Consider the following 13327-nt stretch of genomic DNA (forward strand, 5'->3'; position numbering starts at 1 on the left):
AAGTTGTTTAAAATTCCAAGCTCTATCTTATTATTAATGTACCTCAGAATAGAGTAATTGTTGTGGAAATATTGTGCCAGAGATTGTTAAGACTGTATTACATATTTTAAAGGTGCCCAGAGTTTCTAGTAGAAGCCATTGGTAAACTCTTTCAATCTCAACTTTGTATTGTGTAAGTAATGTATTAGTTTAATAAGGTTAGTTTTAGTACAGTGCTGAACTTTTTAAAAGTGGTGTTAGAATGTAATGTAATACATTGATAGAGGACATGGTTCTTTAAATGTACTGATACTTCATTCTTTGTAAAAGATGTTCAGCAACTTGTGGTGTTGCTGTACTTGAAAATCGGAGAAAAGTGCTTGTGTGATGTGACAATATAATTGGCTCATTAACTATTATAGCAATTTAACTGATTTTACTTTTCAGAAAGCTTCACATGTAAAAAAATTCACAATGGAAGATCAATTTGAAAGCCAATCATCAAAAATCAACTTTTATTTAGACAAAATGTGGTTGCTGTGTGAAAATGCTGGTTGTCTTAAATGGAGATTGTTATCAAAAAAGGATGCTTCACAATTTGATCTTAACAGACCTTGGTACTGCAATTTAAGTCCAGATCCTCACTTTAATGATTGTTCTGTTCCCGAAGAACATTTTCCTGATGAGTCACAATTCTTTCAAAATGGTATAAGGATTCTTCACTCAACAGTTACTATGGGAAGCTTAGTTAATGCAAAGCTACATCCATGGCCTTGGTGAGTTTAATATCTAAAACTGGTAAATATTTCGTTTAAAATATTTGACTTGCTGAAACTGAATTACAGTGCTGAGCTTATTTTATATATTCTCCAATATTTGTTGATCTTTAAATAACTATAATATTATAATGAATAACTCATAGAAGTTTTTACCTATATTTTTGCTATTTATACTTCTGGACATGAATAGGCTAAAAATGCTTATTACTTGTTTTTTAACATAACGTTTTTCTGAGTTTTATAGTTCAATACTATCTGCAAGAGTTGTATTAGAAATATCGCTGTTTACATTAATTGTTGTAACTTAGTAAATGGATGAGATTGAAAAAAAACAAAAACAGCATCAACAGATTCTTTTTGATCAAACTCTGTAATAATATTTGGTGGCGTCGGAGCCGTGCTACATTCACATTAAAGGGACATGAAACCCAACATTTATCTTTCATGATTCAGATAGAGAATACAATTTTAAACAACATTCCAATTTACGTCTATTATCTAAATTGCTTTAATCTTTAGCTATCCTTTGTTGAAGAAATAGCAATGCACATGGGTGAGCCAATCATACGAGGCATCTATGTGCAGCCACCAATCAGCAGCTACTGAGCCTATTTAGCTATGCTTTTCAACAAAAGATATCAAAAGAATGAGGCAAATTAGATAATAGAAGTAAATTGCAAAGTTGTTTAAAATTGCATTCTCTTCCTTAATCATGAATGGAAAAAAAATCTGTTTTATGTACCTTTAAGTAAGCTACAACTCTGTGTGTAGAAGAAATCAGGATGAGCAGCACACTTCGGGCCATGCTACACAGAGTATCAGGAGTGTCGGTAGTGCTGGAGAAGGGATGCCTGTTGCAGTAGGAGCCATGGGTCCCTCTTTTTTATTGAGGTTTGAAATACAAAGGTGAATAAGCCACAGAGACAATTCTCCAAAAATAGACATGAAGATAGCATTTACAAGTATATTAACATATTCCTTCTACAATTATTATTATAGCTGTCTACTGTAGCAATCTGTACAATGCTAACCTCACAATTTTATATAATATTCAATAACCCCCTAAAGAATACTATAAAAGTTAAAATATAAAGGAATCCCCTAATGATTATTGTAGCCACTTTTGGACCACCTACACTGGAAAAGCAAAATTAAGGTGTATATTGGGGGATGAAATAGGCCACTTTTGGAACCAAATCATTTATCAATTACCTGTCATTAGGATAAATAACTAATATAGAGTGGCAACTAAATTTATGAGCTGTACACTGACTCCAACTGGGCCAGAAAGCCCTGTAATATATATTTCTCTTGTTAAGTGTATCCAGTCCACGGATCATCCATTACTTATGGGATATTCTCCTTCCCAACAGGAAGTTGCAAGAGGATCACCCACAGCAGAGCTGCTATATAGCCCCTCCCCTAACTGTCACATCCAGTCATTCTCTTGCAAGCCTCAACCAAGATGGAGGTCGTAAGAGGAGTGTGGTGTTTTATACTTAGTTTATTCTTCAATCAAAAGTTTGTTATTTTTAAATGATGCCGGAGTGTACTGTTTATCTCAGGCAGAATTTAGAAGAAGAATCTGCCTGCGTTTTCTATGATCTTAGCAGAAGTAACTAAGATCCATGGCTGTTCTCACATATTCTGAGGAGTGAGGTAACTTCAGAGAGGGAATGGCGTGCAGGTTTTCTTGCAATAAGGTATGTGCAGTTAATATTTTTCTAGGGATGGAATTTGCTGGAAAATGCTGCTGATACCGAACTAATGTAAGTAAAGCCTTAAATGCAGTAAGAGCGACTGGTATCAGGCTTATTAATAGAGATGCATACTCTTATAAAAATGTAATATAAAACGTTTGCTGGCATGTTTAATCGTTTTTATATTTATTTGGTGATAAAACTTATTGGGGCCTAGTTTTTTTCCACATGGCTGGCTTGAATTTGGCCTAGAAACAGTTTCCTTTGGCTTTCCACTGTTGTAATATGAGTGGGAGGGGCCTATTTTGCCGTTTTTTTGCACAGCAAAAAATACAGACACAGACATCCAGCTTCTTCCTGCATGATCCAGGACATCTCTGGTGGGCTCAAAAGGCTTCAAAGTCGTTTTTGAGGGAGGTAAAAAGCCACAGTAGAGCTGTGGCAGTTGTTGTGACTGTTTGAAAAAAAACAAAAAAACAACAAAAAAAAAACGTTTTTGTCTTTAATTATTTTTTGGGTATTAAGGGGTTAATCATCCATTTGCAAGTGGGTGCAATGCTCTGCTAACTTGTTACATACACTGTAAAAATTTCGTTAGTGTAACTGCCTTTTTTCACTGTGATTTCAAATTTTGACAAAATTTGTGTTTCTTAAAGGTGCAGTAACGTTTTTTATATTGCTTGTAAACTTGTTTAAAGTGTTTTCCAAGCTTGCTAGTCTCATTGCTAGTCTGTTTAAACATGTCTGACACAGAGGAAACTACTTGTTCATTATGTTTGAAAGCCATGGTGGAGCCCCATAGGAGAATGTGTACTAAATGTATTGATTTCACCTTAAACAGTAAAGATCAGTCTTTAACTATAAAAGAAATATCACCAGAAGATTCTGATGAGGGGGAAGTTATGCCGACTAACTCTCCCCACGTGTCAGACCCTTCGCCTCCCGCTCAGGGACGCACGCTAATATGGCGCCAATTACATCAGGGACGCCCATAGCGATTACCTTGCAGGACATGGCTGCAATCATGAATAATACCCTGTCAGAGGTATTATCCAGGTTGCCTGAATTAAGAGGCAAGCGCGATTGCTCTGGGGTTAGGAGAAATACAGAGTGCGCAGATGCTGTAAGGGCCATGTCTGATACTGCGTCACAGTATGCAGATCATGAGGACGGAGAGCTTCAGTCTGTGGGTGACATCTCTGATTCGGGGAATCCTGATTCAGAGATTTCTAATTTTAAATTTAAGCTTGAGAACCTCCATGTGTTGCTTGGGGAGGTATTAGCTGCTCTGAATGACTGTAACACAGTTGCAGTACCAGAGAAATTGTGTAGGCTGGATAAATACTATGCGGTACCGGTGTGTACTGATGTTTTTCCTATACCTAAAAGGCTTACAGAAATTATTAGCAAGGAGTGGGATAGACCGGGTGTGCCTTTTTCCCCACCTCCTATATTTAGAAAAATGTTTCCAATAGACGCCACTACACGGGACTTATGGCAGACGGTCCCTAAGGTGGAGGGAGCAGTTTCTACTTTAGCAAAGCGTACTACTATCCCGGCTGAGGACAGTTGTGCTTTTTCAGATCCAATGGATAAAAAATTGGAGGGTTACCTTAAGAAAATGTTTATTCAACAAGGTTTTATTTTACAGCCCCTTGCATGCATTGCACCTGTCACGGCCGCGGCGGCATTCTGGTTTGAGGCCCTGGAAGAGGCCATCCATACAGCTCCATTGACTGAAATTATTGACAAGCTTAGAACACTTAAGCTAGCTAACTCATTTGTTTCTGATGCCATTGTTCATTTGACTAAACTAACGGCTAAGAATTCTGGATTCGCCATCCAAGCGCGTAGGGCGCTATGGCTTAAATCCTGGTCAGCTGACGTGACTTCGAAGTCTAAATTACTCAACATTCCTTTCAAGGGGCAGACCTTATTCGGGCCTGGTTTGAAGGAAATTATTGCTGACATTACTGGAGGTAAGGGTCACACCCTTCCTCAGGACAGGGCCAAAGCAAAGGCCAAACAGTCTAATTTTTGTGCCTTTCGAAATTTCAAGGCAGGTGCAGCATCAACTTCCTCCGCTTCAAAACAAGAGGGAACTTTTGCTCAATCTAAGCAGGCCTGGAAACCTAACCAGTCCTGGAACAAAGGCAAGCAGGCCAGAAAGCCTGCTGCTGCCTCTAAGACAGTGTATAATTTAGAATCGTGTATAATTTAGAATCTAGGGAGCGCCTCAAAGTGGGCTGGGATATATATGCACATAAAACGTTGATAAGATTTATGAGAAAATGCACAGGTTTATTTATACATACACGATAAAAACAGTAAAAAAATGTGAAAAATATGAAATTGCAATCAGATTGAGTTGAAATTATTCAACTTATTAGATGTGTATCCTCTTATACATTAACTTATATGGTATCAAACAGAGTGGTGATACATAAGTGTAAAAGAGTAAAAAATATAAAAAGAAGTCATTCATGGATCCATGAGTACAATAAAAAATGAATAAAACCATATAACAGGTACAGATGCAATCTTCAAAATTTAAAACACTAAAAACATACAATACAATAAGTAAACGATTCCTAAATATAATAAGTGTGTAGTGTCTCCTATGTGTATTTTGAGGCGCTCCCTAGATTCTAAATTATACACTGTTCAATATCTATAGACAAACTAGGTGTCTTACTTTTTCTGGGGAGCTAGTTGGATACAGAGGAGACGCTGTGAGGAACACAACCTATTTCAGTTCTTTTTGCTGCCTCTAAGACAGCATGAAGGAACGGCCCCCTATCTGGCGACGGATCTAGTAGGGGGCAGACTTTCTCTCTTCGCCCAGGCGTGGGCAAGAGATGTTCAGGATCCCTGGGCGTTGGAGATCATATCTCAGGGATATCTTCTGGACTTCAAAGCTTCCCCTCCACAAGGGAGATTTCATCTTTCAAGGCTATCTGCAAATCAGATAAAGAAAGAGGCATTCCTACGCTGTGTGCAAGACCTCCTAGTTATGGGAGTGATCCATCCAGTTCCGCGGACGGAACAAGGACAGGGTTTTTATTCGAATCTGTTTGTGGTTCCCAAAAAAGAGGGAACCTTCAGACCAATTTTGGATCTAAAGATCTTAAACAAATTCCTCAGAGTTCCATCTTTCAAAATGGAAACTATTCGGACCATCCTACCCATGATCCAAGAAGGTCAGTACATGACCACAGTGGACTTAAAGGATGCCTACCTTCACATACCGATTCACAAAGATCAAAGATCATCATCGGTTTCTAAGGTTTGCCTTTCTAGACAGGCATTACCAATTTGTAGCTCTTCCCTTTGGGTTGGCTACAGCCCCAAGAATCTTTACAAAGGTTCTGGGCTCACTTCTGGCGGTTCTAAGACCGCGAGGCATAGCGGTGGCTCCGTGTCTAGACGACATCCTGATACAGGCGTCAAGCTTTCAAGTTGCCAAGTCTCATACAGAGATAGTTCTGGCATTTCTGAGGTCGCACGGGTGGAAAGTGAACGAGGAAAAGAGTTCTCTATCCCCACTCACAAGAGTCTCCTTCTTAGGGACTCTTATAGATTCTGTAGAAATGAAAATTTACCTGACGGAGTCCAGGTTATCAAAACTTCTAAATGCTTGCTGTGTTCTTCACTCCATTCCGCGCCCTTCGGTAGATCAGTGTATGGAGGTAATCGGCTTAATGGTAGCGGCAATGGACATAGTGCCATTTGCGCGCCTTCATCTCAGACCGCTGCAATTATGCATGCTGAGTCAGTGGAATGGGGATTACACAGATTTGTCCCCTCTGCTAAATTTGGATCAAGAGACCAGAGATTCTCTTCTCTGGTGGTTGTCTCGGGTACACCTGTCCAAGGGTATGACCTTTCGCAGGCCAGATTGGACAATTGTAACAACAGATGAAAGCCTTCTAGGTTGGGGTGCAGTCTGGAATTCCCTGAAGGCACAGGGATCGTGCACTCAGGAGGAGAAACTCCTTCCAATAAATATTCTGGAGTTAAGATCGATATTCAATGCTCTTCTGGCTTGGCCTCAGTTAGCAACACTGAGGTTCATCAGATTTCAGTCGGACAACATCACGACTGTGGCTTACATCAACCATCAAGGGGGAACCAGGAGTTCCCTAGCGATGTTAGAAGTCTCAAATATAATTCGCTGGGCAGAGTACCACTCTTGCCACCTGTCAGAAATCCATATCCCAGGCGTGGAGAACTGGGAGGCGGATTTTCTAAGTCGTCAGATTTTCCATCCAGGGGAGTGGGAACTCCATCCAGAGGTGTTTGCTCAGTTGATTCATTGTTGGGGCAAACCAGAGTTGGATCTCATGACGTCTCGCCAGAACGCCAAGCTTCCTTGTTACGGATCCAGGTCCAGGGACCCAGAACCGACGCTGATAGATGCTCTAGCAGCGCCTTGGTTCTTCAACCTGGCTTATGTGTTTCCACCGTTTCCTCTGCTCCCTCGACTGATTGCCAAAATCAAACAGGAGAGAGCATCGGTGATTCTGATAGCACCTGCGTGGCCACGCAGGACTTGGTATGCAGACCTAGTGGACATGTCATCCTTTCCACCATGGACTCTGCCTCTAAGACAGGACCTTCTGATACAAGGTCCTTTCAATCATCCAAATCTAATTTCTCTGAGACTGACTGCATGGAGATTGGACGCTTGATTCTATCAAAGCGTGGCTTCTCCGAGTCAGTCATTGATACTTTAATACAGGCACAAAAGCCTGTTACCAGGAAACTCTACCACAAGATATGGAGTAAATATCTTTATTGGTGTGAATCCAAGAATTACTCATGGAGTAAGGTTAGGATTCCTAGAATATTGTCTTTTCTCCAAGAGGGCTTGGACAAAGGATTATCAGCTAGTTCCTTAAAGGGACAGATTTCTGCTCTGTCTATTCTTTTGCACAAGCGTCTGGCAGAGGTTCCAGACGTCCAGGCATTTAGCCAGGCTTTGGTTAGAATTAAGATTTAATACAGAATATAAGTGCGCAAAGTGGATGCTAAAGTATACAATTAAAAAGGGGGATACTTTAAATGTAAATTCAGAATTCTGAACGTTAAACCATGTGCATAAATACAAATCTATATGTATTCAAATGCAGAAAGATTTTTTATAGGTCCTCACACCAAAGGGTTAAAATTAATTCCCATATAGTTCGATTTAAATTAGATTGGTAGTGAATACAAACATGAAACAAAAACACATATGATTAAAATGTATATTGTATTTATAATGCTTAAAAACATGAAATAAACAATTTAAAAATACTCTTCCTAAAAATATAGTTATAATTATAAATCTAATATTTATTTAATACTGATTTAATACAATTGGTAGTGACCGGCCCTAACTTGTAAAACACATCTAAATTAAAAACAAATAAATTGATAAAAGGACAAATATGATCACAAAATAAGGTGTAAGTTTTTAGGACTTCAAATGGAAACTTTGTAATTAGTCCCAAAAGGAAAGTCCCAAATGATGTCCTTCCCAAGCTTTCCACAAAAGCACAATGCACGATGATAGGCAAGAAAAGTCTTCTGATTCCTCCCAGCTGGTCTTGAACAGCGTCTAGGTGGGAGACAGAAGCGTCCACTTGAAATTGGTGTATATAGTTTATACAACAAACAAATATCGGTACTTACACATAGGTACCGAAAGATCAGCGCCGCGCCCGACTCTCATCAAACACAGGTGTCCCGGTGTGTATAGGATCCACACAGGCTCTTCTCACAGCCTTAACACCAGCTCACTACAGAGAGTAGCCCAGGGCGATATTAGAATCAAGGCGCCAAAACAGGATACACCTGTGATAGGTGGATAAAAACTACAAGAAAGCTGCAAAAAAGTTGTTTAAAATTCAAATTCAAATTCATAAATTCAAATTCATAAAGTGACCAATGTTCAATATTGATATAGTTCAACTGAGCAACGCGTTTCAATTCCTTTTTCAAGCTCAGTTTGTGAGTCACAGATGCCGGCTTTTTATACCCTCAGGAAATCTTCAAATTCTTAAAGGCATAGCCATTCCATTTGTATTTGTCTAAGAAATGCACAATTTCTTATATCTGCATCTACAGTCTTACTTGATAACTCTCTATAATGATTGTCCTTATATATAAACTTATATTCACAACTAGAAACCCCCCAAAAATTAAAATTACAAAAAAGAGCACATTACAAGAAACTTTTTTCAAAAGTTGAGGAAATAGAGAAATAAATGAAAAAATAAATAAATAACAGAACAACTGTTTATCTTATAAGTACTAAGAAAAAACAGTATCTAAAAATTGAATGATAAATAATAATTCATTAATTTTTTAAAAAACACATTTAAAAGGTCATTTACATACTTTTTATTTCATGCTCATATTCACCTCTCATATCTATAGGAATGAATAGAAGAAACCTCCCCAAAGTGTGAAAACCCCAAAAACCTTTTTCTCAATTAGTAAATATATTGAGATTAGAGTGATAAAAATTATAAAAATTATTGCACTTAAACAATCCATTCAAAAATTAAAATGTCAATAATAATATATCCAAAAGAATAATAAAAGTACTATCATCTAAAAACCATTTCTTGAAAAGCTATAAAATTCATTACTATTATAGAGATTCATAAAACTGGTAAAAATGATTTCATAAAAACACCCAAATCGAAATCTAAGTTCAATCCATCTGGGTGTAGAGTTTTTAAATCGAAAATCCATTTGGCCTCTAATTTTAAAAGCTCATCCCTCACATTGCTCCCTCTCCAGTTTGGCCTTACTTTATCTATGATGGTATATTTAAAATGATTTAGATTTCCTCCTTTGCATGTTTTAAAATGTTTAGGAACTGGTAAGTCCTGATTCCTTATATTATTCATATTTTCAATTGAATTTAAATGCTCTCTTATTCTGTCTTTTGCAGTCCTTTCGGACTCACCAATGTATTGGGCCCCACACGAACATTCTATCAGATAAATAATGTTGGTGTCTGTACATCTGAAAACCCCATTGATTTTATACTCTTTTTTTTGTTCTAGTGGAAATAAAACTTTTTCTTTTATTAGCATGTTGACAGGACTTACATTTTAAACACGGATAAAATCCATTGAGGCTATTCCCTCTTAGATCTAAATCTGTCTTTGAGGCAGTAGTTTTCTTCCTCTTCAAATCTGTGGGGGCTAAAATATTCTTCAATTTTTATTTTTCTTATATACAAATTGTGTTTTTTTTGGTAAAACAGAACCTAGAACTTCATCTTCTAATAGGATCGGCCAGTGCCTATATAGAATTTTCTCAATATTATGAACTTCACTGTTATATTTAGTGATAAATGGAATAAAAACATCCTTATTTTCTACATTAATATCTCTCTTTTTGGGTTTCGCAGCTAATAGATTATCTCTACTTGTTTCTAGGGCCTCTTTCTTAGATTGGTTGATGAGGTCAGTACTATATCCCCTTTCTAAAAATGTATTTTCCAAAATTTCTGACTGACATAAGAAATCAACCTCTTCTTGACAATTTTTTCTTATTCTTTTAAACTGATTCCTTGGAATATTTGTTTTCCATGTATTATATATTAATTTCCAAATCTAAGAATATAATTTTCTCCAACATAGGTGTGTCCGGTCCACGGCGTCATCCTTACTTGTGGGATATTCTCTTCCCCAACAGGAAATGGCAAAGAGCCCAGCAAAGCTGGTCACATGATCCCTCCTAGGCTCCGCCTACCCCAGTCATTCTCTTTGCCGTTGTACAGGCAACATCTCCACGGAGATGGCTTAGAGTTTTTTAGTGTTTAACTGTAGTTTTTATTATTCAATCAAGAGTTTGTTATTTTGAAATAGTGCTGGTATGTACTATTTACTCAGAAACAGAAAAGAGATGAAGATTTCTGTTTGTATGAGGAAAATGATTTTAGCAACCGTCACTAAAATCCATGGCTGTTCCACACAGGACTGTTGAGAGCAATTAACTTCAGTTGGGGGAACAGTGAGCAGTCTCTTGCTGCTTGAGGTATGACACATTCTAACAAGACGATGTAATGCTGGAAGCTGTCATTTTCCCTATGGGATCCGGTAAGCCATGTTTATTACGATCGTAAATAAGGGCTTCACAAGGGCTTATTAAGACTGTAGACTTTTTCTGGGCTAAATCGATTCATTATTAACACATATTTAGCCTTGAGGAATCATTTTATCTGGGTATTTTGATATAATAATATCGGCAGGCACTGTTTTAGACACCTTATTCTTTAGGGGCTTTCCCAAAGCATAAGCAGAGCCTCATTTTCGCGCCGGTGTTGCGCACTTGTTTTTGAGAGGCATGGCATGCAGTCGCATGTGAGAGGAGCTCTGATACTTAGAAAAGACTTTCTGAAGGCGTCATTTGGTATCGTATTCCCCTTTGGACTTGGTTGGGTCTCAGCAAAGCAGATACCAGGGACTGTAAAGGGGTTAAAGTTCAAAACGGCTCCGGTTCCGTTATTTTAAGGGTTAAAGCTTCCAAATTTGGTGTGCAATACTTTTAAGGCTTTAAGACACTGTGGTGAAAATTTGGTGAATTTTGAACAATTCCTTCATGTTTTTTCGCAATTGCAGTAATAAAGTGTGTTCAGTTTAAAATTTAAAGTGACAGTAACGGTTTTATTTTAAAACGTTTTTTGTACTTTGTTATCAAGTTTATGCCTGTTTAACATGTCTGAACTACCAGATAGACTGTGTTCTGAATGTGGGGAAGCCAGAATTCCTATTCATTTAAATAAATGTGATTTATGTGATAATGACAATGATGCCCAAGATGATTCCTCAAGTGAGGGGAGTAAGCATGGTACTGCATCATTCCCTCCTTCGTCTACACGAGTCTTGCCCACTCAGGAGGCCCCTAGTACATCTAGCGCGCCAATACTCCTTACTATGCAACAATTAACGGCTGTAATGGATAATTCTGTCAAAAACATTTTAGCCAAAATGAACACTTATCAGCGTAAGCGCGGCTGCTCTGTTTTAGATACTGAAGAGCATGACGACGCTGATAATAATATTTCTGAAGGGCCCCTAACCCAGTCTGATGGGGCCAGGGAGGTTTTGTCTGAGGGAGAAATTACTGATTCAGGGAACATTTCTCAACAGGCTGAACCTGATGTGATTGCATTTAAATTTAAGTTGGAACATCTCCGCATTCTGCTTAAGGAGGTATTATCCACTCTGGATGATTGTGACAAGTTGGTCATCCCAGAGAAACTATGTAAAATGGACAAGTTCCTAGAGGTGCCGGGGCTCCCAGAAGCTTTTCCTATACCCAAGCGGGTGGCGGACATGGTTAATAAAGAATGGGAAAGGCCCGGTATTCCTTTCGTCCCTCCCCCCATATTTAAAAAATTGTTTCCTATGGTCGACCCCAGAAAGGACTTATGGCAGACAGTCCCCAAGGTCGAGGGAGCGGTTTCCACTTTAAACAAACGCACCACTATACCCATAGAGGATAGTTGTGCTTTCAAAGATCCTATGGATAAAAAATTAGAAGGTTTGCTTAAAAAGATGTTTGTTCAGCAAGGTTACCTTCTACAACCAATTTCATGCATTGTCCCTGTCGCTACAGCCGCATGTTTCTGGTTCGATGATCTGATAAAAGCGGTCGATAGTGATTCTCCTCCTTTGGAGGAGATTATGGACAGAATCAATGCTCTCAAATTGGCCAATTCTTTCACCCTAGACGCCACTTTGCAATTGGCTAGGTTAGCGGCTAAGAATTCTGGGTTTGCTATTGTGGCGCGCAGAGTGCTTTGGTTGAAATCTTGGTCGGCTGATGCGTCTTCCAAGAACAAGCTACTTAACATTCCTTTCAAGGGGAAAACGCTGTTTGGCCCTGACTTGAAAGAGATTATCTCTGATATCACTGGGGGTAAGGGCCACGCCCTTCCTCAGGATCGGCCTTTCAAGGCAAAAAATAAACCTAATTTTCGTCCCTTTCGTAGAAACGGACCAGCCCAAGGTGCTACGTCCTCTAAGCAAGAGGGTAATACTTCTCAAGCCAAGCCAGCTTGGAGACCAATGCAAGGCTGGAACAAGGGAAAGCAGGCCAAGAAACCTGCCACTGCTACCAAGACAGCATGAAATGTTGGCCCCCGATCCGGGACCGGATCTGGTGGGGGGCAGACTCTCTCTCTTCGCTCAGGCTTGGGCAAGAGATGTTCTGGATCCTTGGGCGCTAGAAATAGTCTCCCAAGGTTATCTTCTGGAATTCAAGGGACTTCCCCCAAGGGGGAGGTTCCACAGGTCTCAGTTGTCTTCAGACCACATAAAAAGACAGGCATTCTTACATTGTGTAGAAGACCTGTTAAAAATGGGAGTGATTCATCCTGTTCCATTAAGAGAACAAGGGATGGGGTTCTACTCCAATCTGTTCATAGTTCCCAAAAAAGAGGGAACGTTCAGACCAATCTTAGATCTCAAGATCTTAAACAAGTTTCTCAAGGTTCCATCGTTCAAGATGGAAACCATTCGAACTATTCTTCCTTCCATCCAGGAAGGTCAATTCATGACCACGGTGGATTTAAAGGATGCGTATCTACATATTCCTATCCACAAGGAACATCATCGGTTCCTAAGGTTCGCATTCCTGGACAAACATTACCAGTTCGTGGCGCTTCCTTTCGGATTAGCCACTGCTCCAAGGATTTTCACAAAGGTACTAGGGTCCCTTCTAGCTGTGCTAAGACCAAGGGGCATTGCTGTAGTACCTTACTTGGACGACATTCTGATTCAAGCGTCGTCCCTTCCTCAAGCAAAGGCTCACACGGACATTGTCCTGGCCTTTCTCAGATCTCACGGATGGAAAGTGAAC

The 13327-nt window shown here is 39.1% G+C and overlaps 1 protein-coding gene across 1 annotated transcript in view; it reads left to right on the forward strand.

The window, feature by feature from the left end:
• The first annotated feature begins 453 nt into the window (after positions 1-453).
• Positions 454-13327, forward strand: part of ZCWPW2 (zinc finger CW-type and PWWP domain containing 2) — a 154778-nt gene continuing 141904 nt past the window's right edge. The window contains exon 1 of the mRNA XM_053715743.1: positions 454-755. Within this exon, the coding sequence (XP_053571718.1) occupies positions 454-755 (302 nt within the window). The remainder of the gene's footprint in view (positions 756-13327) is intronic.

This window comes from Bombina bombina, chromosome 5 (genome assembly GCF_027579735.1).
Source record: "Bombina bombina isolate aBomBom1 chromosome 5, aBomBom1.pri, whole genome shotgun sequence".
In the NCBI taxonomy this organism is placed as follows: Eukaryota; Metazoa; Chordata; class Amphibia; order Anura; family Bombinatoridae; genus Bombina; species Bombina bombina.